Here is a 16,067-nt window from a genome sequence, read left to right as displayed (position 1 = left end):
CCATACAATAAATGATCCTTGGAGAAGTGTTTTAGGCTGAGCGATGCCCTGTGCTGAGCAAGGGCTGAGTGGGGACCCAGGCTGGGATGAGGTCCTTGGCACCCCTTCCTTCCCTGGTACAAAGACACCCGGCTTGGTTGGATGTCAGGTGTCCGGGGCTCTGGACCCAGGTGTCCATCCCCTCCCCGCCAACAGGGAGACCAGCCCCCCTAAAACCTCCCCCATTTCCATCCCCCGTAGGCAGCACAGGAGGCAGAAGCCATCCAGGAGGAGATGAACGAGAAGATTGAGCGTCTCAAGGCCGAGCTGGTGGTGTTTAAGGGGCTCATGAGTGACGTAAGTGCCACCGACCGCCACCCCCAGGCATCATGACTTCTCCCCACAGCCATCATGCAAAACGCTTCATTCACTCCGAGGCTCCAGAGCTCGGCTTCTAGTTAGAATCCTGGCTGGCTGCGTTTGACCCGTGAGGATGACGGATGCATCGGAGACCAGGCCCCCCTCCCTGCCCCCCTCCCCACTTCCGCTTCCCTTGGTCTGAGTAGAGATGCATTAATCCGCTGCTTTAACCCATCCCGCCCTCCCTGGGGCTCTTCTGATGGTCTGCGTGTGTTTGCTTCATCTCCTGCCAGCTCACCACGGTGAGGGCGGGTGGTGGCCATGGGCCTCTGTGTCTGGGCGCAGTGGCAGCCAATGGCAGGTTGAAGGAGACCCCGGGTCTGATTTGCGCCGGTCTGAGAGGCTCCCCGGGCCAGCGGCCTTCAGCAGGGTTTGCTTTGTAAAGTCGGGACAGGCCAGTGTGCGCATCCTTGGGACAATCGGAGCCCCTCTGAGTAACCGTGGGCAGGGGCAGCTGATGGCAGCAAGGGCCTTCTTCCTACTGGGACCTGGTTTCCTGCCACCTTCAAGCAGCAGGTAGTATGTAGAGTCTCCACAAAGGAGAAGGAGCCCAGTACAGGTGACTCAGCCTGGAGCAGTTCTGGTCCCGAGAGGCGTGGAGCTGGGGTGGCTGGAAGAGGCCATGTGGCTTCCCCTCACCGGGGTCCAGTGGACCCCCCCATCCTAGGCAGCCCTAACCATCAGCTGTGGGAGGAATCTCTGTGTGGGGGACAGGTGGAACAGGCCCGGTGGGAAAGCAGGGGGGTCTTTCAGCAGTGGGACTTGTCTTTCTTTTTTCTCTGCTCTGACAAAGTAAACACTGACGCTGTATCTGCTGAGAGGATGCCTTCCAGCCCTTAGGGTGACCAGCAAACACACTGTCCACTCAGCGCTGAAGCCCTAGGCTCCCACAGTCCCTCCGCCCCCTGCCCTGAACCCGAGCAGCTGGACCGACCCTTCAAGTCCAGAAAAGGCTCAAGGACCCCCTTGGACTGCGGGGCCTCCCGCCCGACACCTGGGGGTCTCCCCACCCCTCTGTCCAGTCGGAGCCTGGGAGCGCCTCCCCACCCCCATGCTTGCTCCATCCCTCGCTCACGTAACCCCCTGCTGTCCTCCCTGCAGCCCATGACAGACCTGGACACAAAGATCCAAGAAAAGGCCATGAAGGTGGACATGGACATCTGCCGCCGAATCGATATCACGGCCAAGCTGTGCGATGTCGCACAGCAGCGGAACTCGGAAGACGTGTCCAAGATCTTCCAGGTGACTAGGGCTGCCCTGCTCACCAGCTGCCACTCCCAGCCGCCCACCGCCCTCCGCCCCTGCCTGGCCACCCAACCCCCGTTTTCCTCGCACCCTGCCCACGCCCCTTCCCCCCGAGGTAGCGTTTGCCCAACCCTCTGGCCTCCCCAGGAAAACATAGAATCAGGGACGCATAGACTCATAGGCACGTCTGACTCCATCATCAAGGCTGACCGCTTCATCCTATGGCTGAGGACACCGCTCACCCGGGCGGGGTGGTGGGCGTGACAGGCTCCAGGACGGACATGGCAGAGCTGGGAGTAGGACTCAGGTCTCTGGACCCTCCAGGGCTCAGTCCATCCGTCCACCCTGCGTCCACTGCCCTGCTTCCTGCCTCTTCCTCTGGGAGCCGGAGCTGGGTACAAATGCCATGGTCGGGGAGCCCTGGCCAGGCTATGGGAGCACTGGGTGAGCTGGCCTGAGCCCTGGTCCACGAGCCTCAGAATTCAGAAGAGGAGCTGTTGACTGTTGACTCTTTTTCAGTCCCACATTGAGACTCACTCCATACCCCCCACCCCCACCCCCGCCTCCAACCAGCAAGGGACTGGGTGTGTCCCAAGCAAAGGCGAAGGGTTAGCACTGGCAAATGTCCTCCAGGGAGGGCTTGGGGGCTGGTCCAGCTGCCCAAAGGGCGTGCGTCATTCTCTGAAGGCTGCTGCTTGAGTCTTGGGTTGTGGTTTGGCTTTTGCTTGAGCCCAGGGCAGTATGGTGTGTTGTCGCTTTAAGTATGTGACTTTGGATGTAGTGGGGTGAGGTCTGGGCTTCCCTGGGGCCCGTTGTCCACCTCGTGCCTTCTTGCTGCCCCTTTGCGGGGAAGCAAGGGACATTTCAGCCTTCGTCTGGTTTGTCGTGTCTTGTCTGCTTGGAGTGGAGGGAGCTTGTTGAACCCGGGGCTGCCTGCCTGTCAACTTTGCATGTGAGCAGGAGGGCTCTGGGAAGCGAGGAGCCCTCTGCGCCTCTGTAAGGGGTTCTCCATCTCTCTGGCTGCCTCTGAGACATACCAGGAGACTCAGTGCCCCAGTCTGGCCTTCTCTTCTCCCCAGATGATGGGGCTGCCTCTCTGGTGAAGGGGTGAGCTGAGCTAGCCCAACCACCGGGCCTCCCGGGGCAGGGAAGGGTCCAGGCCATCTGTCCCTCCATCCTGCATGTCTCCCCACCTCACGCTTCCTGCGAACGCCGCCTGCTTCTTAGAGGACCCGGCATCTTTCCAAGCAGTGGCTGCCCCAGCCATGCTCCATCCATCCTATGGGACGCCGGCTCCCTTCCCAGTCCACCCCGCCCTCCATCCCAGCAGAGCCTCCCAGTGACCTTGATCTTTTCCTTTCCGGGTCAGGTGGTCCCCAAAAAGAAAGAGCGTAAGGTGGCTTCGGATGATGACATCTCTGAGCAGGACGGGGAGGTGAACCGGTTCTCAGATGACGAGGTCGGCTCCATGAACATCACAGATGAGATGAAACGCATGTTTAACCAGCTGTGAGTATCCCTGCTGCCGGGGGCCTCCTCTCCGTTTCCCCAGGTTGGGCAGGGCAGGGGTGGCAAACCTGTGACCTGGGCCGGAGGTAGCCTGCAGATGTTGTTTGGCCAGCACGGTGCTCTGAAAGAATTTGGATTCGGAGTTCCACATTTTCAGAAAGGGTCAAATTGGTAATGGCGGTCATGTTTGTGGGCACTTCTTTTTTTTTTTTATTGAGATAATATGACTGACGTGTAACATTCTGTTAGTTTCAGATATGCAACATCACGTTTTGGTATTTGTATAAGTTGTAAAACGCTTACCACAATGAGTCTAGTTAACATCCATCACAGTACAGAGTTACAATTTTTTTTTTCCCTTGGGATGAGCTGCTGCCGGGTTAGTGGCAGAGGTGGGCTGGGTATGGTCAGTGGTGGGCTGGAGCTGGCATGTACCAGCTCGTGAAAGCTGATTGTATGTATGTCTGCGCACTCCAGGTTTAGCGATGGCACATGAGTAGCTTAATATTTGCCACGATGGGAAATTGTCAGGTGCTACCAGTCTGGGCAGCCCTCTCCCACCCCTGTGGACAGCTGATTTACTAGAACCTGGCTGCGTACGGTCATCTGGGGCAGGGATGCATTGTAGCCTTGGTGTACCCAGTGCTATACTTGAAATCCTGATCCATCTTTGGCTCTAATCTGTAGAGTATCCCGGTGTGGGCTTGGGGAGGGTAGGGGTGCAGCTGTGGGCATCGGCTGACTCACCTAAGGGCCTTGAGTCAGAGAGCAGGCTGGGACTGGTCTCTGGAGTCCACCTTTCCCCCTGCCCCACTGGCCTGCTCTGGCCTGCTCTCTCCCCTGAGCCCTGAGAACTCAGCTTTTGCCCCGGACTGGAGTCCTCCCTCTCCACCCCTACCTCCCCCACCCCTTGCGTCTGAGTCTCAGGGCCCAGCACACTTTCTGGCCTGATGTCCGTTCTCTGGAGTCCTGAGTTTCCAGCAACAGGGCTGGCTGGATTCGAGTGCTTGTCTCTGATGAGCCATCACCGACCTTCCAGGCCCCTCCATGAGGGCACCTCCTATCAGCAGGTGCTCCTGCCATCATACTCATTTCAAAAGCCAGGGGCAGGGCTTCCCTGGTGGCGCGGTGGTTGAGAGTCCGCCTGCCGATGCAGGGGACACAGGTTCGTGCCTCGGTCCGGGAAGATCCCACATGCCGCGGAGCGGCTGGGCCCGTGAGCCATGGCCGCTGAGCCTGCACGTCCGGAGCCTGTGCTCCGCAATGGGAGAGGCTGCAGCAGTGAGAGGCCCACATACTGCAAAAAAAAAAAAAAAAAAAAAAAAAAAAAAAGCCAGGGGCACAGGCCTCTCCTAATGCTTCCTACAATGCTCGGGGCTGGCCTAGCATGGTAGAGTCCCAAGATCACTCTGCCCAGCCCTTTCATTACACAGATGAGGCTCAGAGAGGGCTGGGCAAGTCCGGACAGAGCCGGGCCCCTGACTCCTGGTCCAGCACTGTCTTTGTGCTCAGAAGAGATTTCCCTCTTCTGTTTCCTTGCCACACCATCCCCACCCTGGTGACTTGTCAGGAAGACGGGAATTGGACCTGGGTGGGATGGGTTTGCCCAGCACTTACCTATACTTGCTGTTCCCTTGAAACAACATTGAGATGGGGCTGTGTTTGGGGCTTTGCTGTTTTGAGGGTGACAAGGAGATTCCTAGACTCTCAATTCATCTTTCACCATCTCCCCCCACACCCAGTTCTCATAGTCTCACCTTTCGCTGATGAGAGGGGCTTTGGAAGAGAACCCTTGGTCGGGTCTAGGTTTTCTGAACGTTGCTGTGGGCATTTCTGAGTGTAGGGCAGGGTTGTATGCCCTCAGAGACGCAGGCTGGGTTCATGTGGTTGATTTAAAGGGCTTCTTTGAAGAAATTGTTGTCCCTGGTTTTCATAAAGTCACCAGGAATCCATAGGCTGCCCAGGGAGTGGGGTGAGCTAAAAAGCTGTGCTCCCAGGTGTATGAAAGAGCTTTCTTTCCAATGCTGCTAAAATGGGCACCTGAACGTTGACAGGTCTGAACTGGGTTCAGTATCCAATTAGGTTGATCTGGTTGTAAAGTCGCCTAGTTCAAAAAAAAAACGGCCAACCTCTGATCACACCTCCATCCTTGTAGTTCTAGCCAAGGCCACGCAGACGGCACCAGGGCAGGGCCTTGGCCCCCTCCTGCTGACATCTCCTCGGGCTACGGGCTGAGACCCAAGCCAGAGCCCCCACTGCCCGGGCCAGCTCCTCTGAACTCCTTGAATAAGGCACCCATGTCAGGGCTGTTTTGTTTTGATCAAAATCAGTTGCTTGGGCTTCAGGCCAAGGAGAAGGGGAGAAATTTGCTACTTTCTCTGCACGGTGGCCAGCCCTCCTGCTCAGCCCTGCCCTCCAGATCTGGGGGGAGGGGGGCGCCTCTTCCGAGCCCTTTCTCTTGTGCAGGCAGCTCCCTATCCTTTCTAGTTCCCCATTACTCAGCTGGGATTTCCTTCTTGTCCCAGCCGCTGGGAAGGAAGTGAGGTCAGCAGTCTAGTATGTGAGATGGTGATGGGTCGACGACGCTTAACCCAGGGGCTCGCCCCGGAGCTGTCTTGCTGGGGGTGGGGGGGGGTGGGGGCGGGGGGGGCAGCGCCTCACCCTGCAGCCCTGCCCCAGCTCTGGTCCCTGGATGCAGGGAGCCACCTGCAGGCTCCCGCAGGAACCGCTTCTTGGTGGGGAACCTGGCTCCCAGCGGGGGGGGGGGGGGGAGGGGGGGTGCTCTTGGGCTCTGCCGGGTGGCTCCAGCCTGGTCCATTGTCAGCAGGTTGGGAGCAGTGCCCTGTAGGATCCAGAAAGTAGTTGAAGGAGTGAGCGTGGGCAGTGGGGAGAGCCCTGGGATGGGAGTCAGGACTTGGGACCCACATCTTCCTCTGCAGCTGATTCACCGGGTCAAGCAATTTAACTCCCGCAGGCCTCAGCCTTCCCATCTGAATAATGGGCATATTAGGCTGAATGATTTTTACGGTCCCCTCCAGTTGGGGTAACCAGTACACCTCCAGAACCCCTTCAGTCCCAGGCACACCTGTATGGTCCATCACCCTACTTCCAGTTCTAGTGAACAGGGAAGCCCAGAAATCGCTCAGGCTTTGCATTCAAGTCTGATTTCCAGCATGTATTATTCTAGAAGTCCACCTAATCCCTCTGAGCCTCAATTTCCTTACCTGTAAAGTGGGACTAACAATCATGCTCACCTCACAGGATTGTTGTGAGGATGGAATGAATTGCATTTTAATACATGCATGGTGGCCTGTCCCATGCCCAGCACATAATAGGTGCTTGGTGATGTTTTGATGGGCAGGAAAAAGCCGTAGGAAACAGAAAGATCTGGCTTTCAGCCCTAGGTTCTTTTTTTTTTTTTTTTTTTTAATTTTTATCGGAGTATAGTTGATTTACAATGTTGTGTTAGTTTCAGGTACACAGCGAAGTGAATCTGTTATACATATACAAATATCCACTCTTTTAGATTCTTTTTCCATATAGGCCATTACGAAGTATTGAGTAGAGTTCCCTGTGCTATACAGTAGGTTCTTATTAATTATCTATTTTATATATAGTAGTGTGTATATGTCAATCCCAATCTTCCAATTTATCTCTCCCTCCCTTACCCCCTGGCAACCATAGTTTGTTTTCTACATCTGTGACTCTATTTCTGTTTTGTAGATAAGTCCATTTGTACCCATTTTTTTAGATTCCACATATAAGCGATATCATAGGATATTTGTCTTTCTCTGACTTACTTCACTCAGTATGACAATCTCTAGGTCCATCCATGTTGCTACAAATGGCATTTTTTTGTTCTTTTTTATCAGCCCTAGTTTCTGGTACAGCCTAGCTTAGTGTGGCTTTGGACAAGTGAATTATTCTTTCTGAGCTGCAGTTTCCTCATCTGTAAAATGGGAATACTAATAATACCCACCTTTCCAAGTTGCAGAAATGGTTATATGAATCACCTCAGGCATAGCAGGGACTCCAGGAATGAGTTATTAAATGAAAGGAAAACACTCACAAGTTTGGACTCGGGAGGAAAATATCTTTAGTCTCCATTAATGAAAGCCTGGCATCTTTAGGAATATACATTTTAAATTGTATAAATAATATGTAAATACACTCTGCATTTGAAAAGAGTTAAACTCCAAGGAGAAGGCATGTGTCCCCTTTGGTCACCGCCCCTGCCTTTTTGGATGGCCACCTGGCAGGAGCCCAATCATCAGGGGGCAGTGTCCCTTGCTCTCCCCTGTCCAGGCCCCTGGAGCCTGGCTCTGTTCACTCATGCCCTCCTGTGTCCCCCTCAACAGGCGGGAGACCTTTGATTTCGACGATGACTGTGACAGCCTGACGTGGGAGGAGAACGAAGACACACTTTTGCTCTGGGAGGACTTCACTAACTGCAATCCGAGCATTGACCTTCAGGGCGAGGTGAGCCGGGCATGGCTTCTTAGAGGCTGGGAGGTAGGCACTGGGAGCACTTCTTTTCCACGATCCCGCATCCCCCACCCTTTCCCTGCAGCCCCCACCACCCAGCTAAGTTGTCTCCTCTGTTCTGTTTCCCCAGCAAGAGGAAAACCTGGGCAACTTGATCCATGAGACTGAATCCTTCTTCAAGACGAGAGACAAGGAGTACCAGGAGACCATAGGCCAGATCGAGGTGAGGCGTTAGCTTGTTCACATCACCCGGTTGTGACCCCCGAGACTCACGGTGATTAGGTGCCCGTGTGGACAGGGGCTGGGAGAGCGAGGCAGACACAGGATCGGAAGTCAGGACATCTGCTGATTCCCTGCCTAGTGCTGGGCAAGTCACACCCCTCTTAGGGCCTCAGTTTCCTAATCTGTGAAATGGGGGTGGTGATCCATGTTTGCCCCAGAGAGGTTTTTTTTTTGTTATTGACTGAGATGATGATCTCAAAATAATGAGAACTGACATTTGAGTGACATCAAGTGACACTGGGCACTCAGCCCTTTAAAAATACACCCTCCCTGGTATCCGCATACCCTATGTATGTACCTAGAGGGACCTGGGTGCCTCCACGCTATGCAGTAGGTACTCTGTGCCCCATTTTACAGAGGGGGAGATGAGGTTAAAAGAGACCAAGTGACTTGCCCAAGGCCCCCCCAGCCAGGAAGCAGCCTGTAAGCCCAGTTCTCCCAGCTCTGGAGCCTGTGTGCTGGGCCACACCTATCAGTGAGAGTCACTGCTGTCGTCACGCTGGAGAAAGAGAAGGCCAGCTCCTTTCCTGGGGGATGTATCACTTGGTAGAGGAGAAGGGTCAGAAACACGAGAGACTTCAGGACTTTTCTAATCCAGCCCACATAAAGGACCGCAGGGATGCTGGACAGGGTGGAGTTGCTAGGGCTGCCCCAGTGGTTGCTAAGCAACCATTCACCTTCCACCAGAAGTGGTTCTAGGGGACCTGCACCAGTCGGTAGAGAGCAGAGAGCAGAGGGCAGGCCCTGAGGGCGTGGTGTCCTGGGGTGGCCCCGATGGTGCCACCGCCACTGAGGACGGGAGGTTGCTGAGTCGTCGGCTATGAGGGAGGCTGACTTGGCCTCCCCTTTATACCATGTTGGTCCCTCTCAGCTGGAGCTGGCCACGGCCAAGAGCGACATGAACCGACACTTGCATGAGTACATGGAGATGTGCAGCATGAAGCGGGGCCTGGACGTGCAGATGGAGACCTGCCGCCGGCTCATCAAAGGCTCCGCAGACAGGTACCCGGCCTTGTCCTCCCTGGCAATGCAGTGGTGGCATCCTTGGGGTGGGTGGCGGGATTTGTGGGGCTGCAACTTATAGCCTGGTGGTTTCACCTGCCCAGGCCATTGGTCCATCCGTCCATCCACCTGTCCATGCATCCGATGACTATTAGCCTCCTACTATTAGCCTCCTACTATGTGCTAATGCCTTACACATCTAATCTCACATGACCGCTCACAACAACCCTGCCCCCATTGATTCAACAGCTGCTGTTGAAGGCTTGCTCTGTGCAAAGCCATGGGGATACAGTGATGACCAGAACATTCGCAACCCTGGCCCTCCTGGAGCCCACGCCCCACTTCCTGCTGAGCTGGTGGGTGGAGGTGGTGTCCGGGGCTCACATGTGTCCTTAGGAAGCCATTTTCCTTCCTTTCCCGTCTTCCAACCCAAGGCCATATGGGTCTGTCCCCGGGAGACTGACATGCATCAGGCCTCTTTTATTTGCTGGGGGACACCAGAACCAAGACAGAGCCCCTGCCCTCAAGGAACACGCAGCCTTTCGGGGAAGACAGACATGCTAATAATAAAATGAGATAATACACGTAAAGTGCTTGGCATGAAGCACAGATATATTAATTATAATTGTTTCTCTTATCATGACGATATTCTTGCAGGCCGTTGTTTGGGCTGTAAGAGAGGGAGAGGCGGGGGAAGTTGCGTGTGTGTGGCCCTGGGCTTATTAGCATGTCAACTTTAGCTCATTGATTCCCAGAAGCCACTGTTGTTATTTCCATTGTTGGAATGGAGGAGCGCCCGTAGGCAGGGAAGATAGCTTGCGCCAGGCCCCCCAGCTCAGCAGTGATAGAGTGAGGATTCAGAACCAGTGCTATTAACCACTGTCCTGTGTGGCCTCCCTTTGGGCTCTGAGTTAATTGTCCAGACGAGTGTTAGGTGATGGGAGTGTAAAAACTGAGCTTGACGCGTGGTTTCTGCTCCCAAGGAGCTCTCAGCCCCAAACAATTACAGAGGCGGGTGCAGGGCGTCCCAATAGGTCTCTATAGCCATGTTCAACTCCTGGGCTTTGAAGATTCTAAGGCAAGTGGTGCAAGGGTGGGCCTCGGGGTGGGATCCCCCTCTGAGGCTAGGTTTTCCAGGAATGGCTGCTCCATCTTCCCAGCTCTTTGAATCCCTTCAGAGGTCCTCAGGCTGCCCTCTGATGTCCCCCATTCTCTTGTGCCTTCCAGGAATTCACCATCCCCTAGCTCCATGGCCAGCAGCGACTCAGGAAGTACAGACGAGATCCAGGATGAGTTTGAGCGGGAGGCGGATGTGGAGCCCATGATCAGCTGATGACTGAGGTCCCCCAGCCCGTGCCTGGTGGTCTTGGTGATGGGGCCTCTGCCCGCCTCTCCCCACGGGGCCAGGAAGTGGGGCTCCAGCCCTCGCCACGCAGACTTCCTATGCCCTCCCTTCTCTGGAGGCCCCAAGGGACCGCTGCTTCCTTCCTTCCGCCCACCACCAACCAGTGCCCCTTCTCCATCCACCCACCCAAGGAATGGTGCTGTCAATTTCTATTGTTCTCCACATTACAAATGCAGACTTCTGTCCGGACGATGCAGTGTTAACTGTGCCTTTTCCCTTAAGCTGAGCCACTTTGAGCTCCAAAGAATTATTCCTAGCAGGTGTTTTTATACAAAACTCTAAGGTGAGGGCGGGGGGGGGGGGCCCTGGCGTGGTGGTACAATGCCGTTTTCTACCCTCCCACCTGCTCCTCTGATTGGCCATAAGCTCTGCCCTCCCTCCTCTGCTGGAGTTGGACTTGGGATGGCCCACCTCCCCCCAGGAAGGAGCTGTTGGCCTTTGCGAGCTTTCCAGGCCTGGGTGGGGGAATTCCTGAGGGTTTTTCACTTACTGAAAGAGAGAAAAGATGGAAGGAGGGAGGGAAGACAAATTTTTCTTTTCTTTCTGGACCGAGTGGCAAAGCAGAGGGACAAGGCACTGTGGGGGAAGGCGGAACCTCACTGTGTTTAAACTACTATGCAAAAAACAAAACAAAACAAAAAAAGCAGCTTGCCTTATACCATTGTGGAAGGTAGGCCCTCTCCTAGATCCCTGGTTTTCCCCTGGAGCTGGGAGGGAGGCAGAAGCTAGGGCGATCTCTCTCGCAACCTCTGAGGGTGAGCACTGGCTTGGGAGGGAGTTTGGTCAAGGTCATTAGCGAGGCCTGGGCCCCGTAAGGCCCTCAGCCACCTGACTGCTTGCTTTCTTGGGACCTCTGTGGGTTGGGGTTGGGGAGCGGGTCTTTTATTGCCCTGATGACTTGATGTTTTTCCCAGCCAACAGTAAGGAGTTATAGATCTGTAATTTCTCTGTGAGAAAGTCTGGAGGGGGCCAGGCCTGGTATCTACCCCCTCCACCTCGGAGCTGGGTCGGTACCGTCCGCCGCCATCTTGGTTCTCCACTGTGCCACAGTGGCCCACTCTTTGGCCACTGGCAGGCGTTGGGAAGGGAAGGGGAGGGAGCCAGTGGGGGCTGCTGGCAGAGAGGAGGTGGTGAGAGTAGGAGCTCGAGTGAGAGCCGTCCTTGCTCTGCTCATGGACATGAGCTCACCTTTTTCCATAATTCACTGATTGACCAGTTGGGGAGTTCAGCTGAGCCATATCTCCCCAGACTTGAGAGGGCCTAAGTCAAAGGGCACTGTGTGGCGGCCACCCCCAGATCTCAGCTTGGAGCCAGCAGAACCAGCTTTGCTCTTTTTTTAAGTTTCATTTTGGACCCGCTACTGTGGGTGTGATTGCTGATTTTTGTTTTTGTTGGCCCAGGAGCTCCCCCTGGAGGTCAGAGGAGCAAAATGTGCCCAAGGACCAGAGCTCCTTGCTACCCACTGCTTGTGTCTGCAGGCAGAGGGAGAAACCTGGCCTTGTGTAGATCAGGCCCCCTGTCTTTCCTCCCAGGGTACCAGTGATCTGTAAAGACCTCCTCTCTCTTCCGTTTTCCCCCACCTGTTTTGCAGTCTTAAAATCATTGTACATAATATTCATGTTATATAAATATATATATATATATATATATATATGGAGAGAGAGGAGATTGTTAGTGATTGTGTGTAATTTTATTTATCAGAACTTGGTGGCCTTTATTGTGTTTTTTCCTTTTTTGTTGTTGTTGTTGTGGAGGAACCTCCTGCTGTTTCCCTGTGAAAGTCTGGCTGAAAGTCTTCCATTCCCAGAATCTCTTATTAGCCAAATAGTCCCTTGTTGGGTATGTGGAGGGACGAGGTTTCGGAGGAGAGATCACCCCTTCTCCTCCTCCTCACTGACACTTGTTCTCAAGGTTACAGGGTTCAAACATATCAGATTATTATTGTCATTATTGTTATTGTTATTTCAGTTTTAGTTTTATTTTAACCAAAGGTTATCAGAGCCAGTTGGGCTTGGACCTCAGCTGCTGAAAAGATTTTCCGTTTCTGGGAGGTCAGGAAACTGGCTGCCTCTCTGGCCTCCTCTGCCCAGGGTGAGGGAGGCATTGAATTCCATGGACAGGTAGGCAGAGTGGAGGCCTGCCCCGGGTTGTTCCTCAAGGTGGTGGGAGGGTGACAGACCTAGCTTTAGAGTTAAGACAGTTAGGCAACAATGTAAGTATTTGGGGGTAACTAAGGTTACCATGGTGATTGCTGTCCAATGGTATTATTTTTGCTTTCCCCCTTGGATACATAGGATATTTGTCTTTGGGGACTAGCGTACTCTGAATTTATCTGGGGAGTATGGAAATGGCAGGAGCCAGAGTCAGATGCTGGCCAGAAAGATCCATCTTGCTGGTTTTCAATAGCTGTTCTCACTGGGGAGCAAGGACTTGGGGCTGGTGGATGGGGGGACAGCAAGAGTGTTAGTGACCTGCCTTCAGGGTGCGGTCCTGGTTTTGGCCTGGCTGCCTCCCTCCCCACCAAGTTCTTTTTTGAGTTAGTTGCCAGTGGGCCCCACTTGTACCCTTGCCATGGGCCCACAGCTTGCCGAGAAAGACCCCAACGCTCGCTGGGGCAGCACCAGGTCCAGTTGGGATGAACTGGTCCATCCTTTGTAAAGATGTAAATACATAATTTTGGTTTTGTATTTCTTAGCCCAGTGTCATATTGACATTGGTATTTTAGAATTGGTCTCAGTAGGGCTCTCCTGTGCTGCCCTCTCTCACTCTCCTATTTTGGGGGGTTTTATAAAAAGAGAGGATTGGGGAGGGACAGGGAGAGTAGCTTCCTTTGGGCTCCCTGGTTGTGGAACACACACACACACACACACACACACACACACACACACACACACTTTTCTGAGACTCTGAACAGGGAAAAAAATGATTGGCAAGTCAACACATTTTGTTTTCTTGTGGCAGTATGTCTAGAGGTCTCTGACGGGCCTGTCCATCATGGATTTAGCTCTGTGGATGTAGCTCATATGACCTGTGGAGAATCAAACCACTTTGGCTTGGGATGGGGGAGAGGGTGTGGGGCAGGGGATCATATAAGGTGTAACTTAAGCTAAATGTAATCTATTTATAAAGCAAGAGACTCTCATCTATTTTTATGAAAGGAACGTTTTTTTTTAAATCTAGGGTAGGCAGTTATGGTAGCCCAGCATTTTTCTGTGGACAAGATGCATGTTGCTGCTGGATTTAATAAAATCAGTACCCCTCACCTGTCTCCGAATCCTCACCACCTACTCATCCACACCCACGAGCGGCTTCAGCAGAGTGTAGGTCACCCCTCACCTCATTTCCTTGTCCCTTGATCCCCCAGCTCCTTGGTCCTTGGAAGTCCAGGGGGCTGGGCACTTGTGGGAGTGGGTGGGCAGTGGGGAACTCAGAATGGAGGTGGGTGGTGGGAGGGAAAGGGGGCACTAGGTAGGGGACAAGCTCTGCTTCAGAGGGTGGGCTCCGATTAGTTGCTCAAACTCTGGTCTGCCAAGATCCATTGCCAAGTCAGCTGTATTTGGAGAGACCTGAGAAGCAGTAGGGTGTGGGTGGCAATGGGCTGTTGGTTCACGGAGCCCATAGCTTCCTTGGGGCCTGGGCCTCAGTGGGTCCAAGGTTGTCAGGCAGCTGGAGCAGGAGTGCAAATGCCATGAGACGCCTACAGCCCAGCCCTGGCTGTGCCAACCCCAGGCCAAGGCCTGGGATGCAGTCCTTGCTGTGCTCTTCCAGGGACCTGGATGAGGAACTAGGGTGCTGGGAGCTTCCTGGGTCCTCCACCTTGAGACACTAAGCTCTGGTTCTAGAAGGGCACTCTCCTAGAGTGGGGAGTCTGGAAACAGCCAGGTGGGTGTCGGTAAAGGCAGATTCTCTCTGGAAGGGAATTTTCCATGAGTGGAAGATTTCCAGGCTCGGGGTGGGCTGCGTGTTAGTCTCAGGCTAAATCCCTCACCATTCCCTCTGCCAAGCCCTCAGAGAGATGAGGCAAAGGCAACCCCGCCCACAGACCCCTTCGTGGACATTTTAGCATCTACCTGATTTTTAGCCCCATCCAGGGAGACTTTCTATCCCGAAGTCCCATCCCACCCCACTGTTGCTGTTTGTCTGCCAGCTGGGTCTAGCGTCAAGGGGAAGGGGGGATTTATATTCATTGAAAGACTACTGATCCTACCGGAAACCAACCTGTTTACTGTACTGTTGTAAATATCATGCCCTTTATATCCTGTATATTGGCTTCTTTTAAATAAAGTGAAATGTCTTAGAATTGATGGTGCCTTTTTTTTTTAAATTAAGGATAAAAAAATTAAGGATAAAGAGGTGATGGGGAGGGTCAAGAGGATGGTGGGCCACATAACCACTAAAATAATTAGCTGATTAGTGATCAAATAGGGAAATTTCACATCACCTGTTATATTTGCATCTCACAATAAAATCTTCGGAAGTAGCTAAAGCAGGAATTATTATACATATTTTACAGAAGGGGAAGAGAGCCAGAGAGATCACAGACTGAATAACTGGCATAGCCTGGTTTGGAGTTGAGGTCCTGTTAATCACATCGACCCCATTTCTTAAACCTCCTCACAGTGCCCTTGAAAGGCTACCTCCTAGGCTCTGGATTTGACACTGTCCAATATTCTAGTTTCTTTCTGTTAATGGCTGAATTCAGGGAGACATTGACCTGTGTGAACTGGGCCCATGACTAGGGTTTTCTTCAAGAATGAAGAAAGACAGCCACTACCAATTCCAATTAACTTTTTACCATCTCTAAGACTTGTGCTTAATGTACAAATGGCTCTCCGAATCAGCAAGTTTCTCATCGTTGGATAGGGAAGGCTGACTGTACTGTGCCAGCCATCTTATGTAAGAGACTTGAGCATCGTGGATTTGGTATCTGCGGGGGCTCCTGGAACCAATGCCCCACCAAGACCGAGGGACGACTGTAGTTTCCTTTCCCACTCCCCACTCTGTTTAAATTCTCCAAGGTGACTTAAAGAGTGTGCCCTCCTGGAGAAAGGAGTAGCATGAAATAATGAGGGCTTTCTAAGGTGGGTATTATTACCCCCACTTTACAGACTTGGAAACTGAAGCCCAGGAAAAATTACGTATTTCGCCCTTGTCATAGGGAGAAACCATGATCAGCAACTGAACTCTGACTCCTAAGCAAGTTCTCGGTACACGCTGCTGGAGGAAATATAAACAGATATATTAGAAGAGAGCGTTAGAAAAGCTATAACAGTACTTTAGGAATCGAATGGGCCCCTAAGATTCCATCCTCTGGAAGACTTCAGAATCCGAGTTTTAAATAACGTTCACGTGTTCATCATGCAGAAAACTTCCCCGAAAATTCAAGTTTTGGTGGGGGCGCAAAAATAAAGCACAGGAGCAACTGGTTCCGCGTCCATAGCCTTTGAAGGAAAGCCTGAGCATAGACTGGCTCCGGTTTTATCTTTTATTGATCGTAATCTGCAAAGAAATAGGCTGATTTATCTAAGCTCTCTAGGCCTCAGGAAGCTCGGTGGCCCCGCGCCAGGCCGGGAGGTGGAGGGCGGCTGAGTCCTAACCAGGAGGCTAGAGCCAGGGGCTGCAGCCCCCAAGTTGAGGTAGGGAGCTGCCCTGCACGGTCGAATAGTCTGGCAGCCACTGGCCAAGGAGAGCGAGAGTGGTAGGGCTGGGACTCAAGCTGCACCTGACTGGCAGACCCGCT

At 53.2% G+C, this 16,067-nt stretch overlaps 1 protein-coding gene across 2 annotated transcripts in view; it reads left to right on the top strand.

The window, feature by feature from the left end:
- IFFO2 (intermediate filament family orphan 2) overlaps positions 1-14,616 on the top strand; it is a 50,134-nt gene extending 35,518 nt beyond the window's left edge. The window contains exons 3-9 of one of the 2 annotated variants that reach the window (XM_082613290.1): positions 241-336; positions 1,501-1,641; positions 3,014-3,153; positions 7,512-7,632; positions 7,769-7,861; positions 8,792-8,922; positions 10,150-14,616. In XM_082613290.1, the coding sequence (XP_082469416.1) occupies positions 241-336; positions 1,501-1,641; positions 3,014-3,153; positions 7,512-7,632; positions 7,769-7,861; positions 8,792-8,922; positions 10,150-10,255 (828 nt within the window). In that variant the 3' untranslated portion in view covers positions 10,256-14,616. The remainder of the gene's footprint in view (positions 1-240; positions 337-1,500; positions 1,642-3,013; positions 3,154-7,511; positions 7,633-7,768; positions 7,862-8,791; positions 8,923-10,149) is intronic. The other variant, XM_082613291.1, reaches the window with a different exon arrangement.
- The last annotated feature ends 1,451 nt before the right edge of the window (positions 14,617-16,067 follow it).

This window comes from Mesoplodon mirus (genome assembly GCF_964341445.2).
Source record: "Mesoplodon mirus genome assembly, chromosome: 3".
NCBI classification, from domain to species: domain Eukaryota; kingdom Metazoa; phylum Chordata; class Mammalia; order Artiodactyla; family Ziphiidae; genus Mesoplodon; species Mesoplodon mirus.
This window is presented reverse-complemented; position numbering and strand designations above follow the sequence as displayed.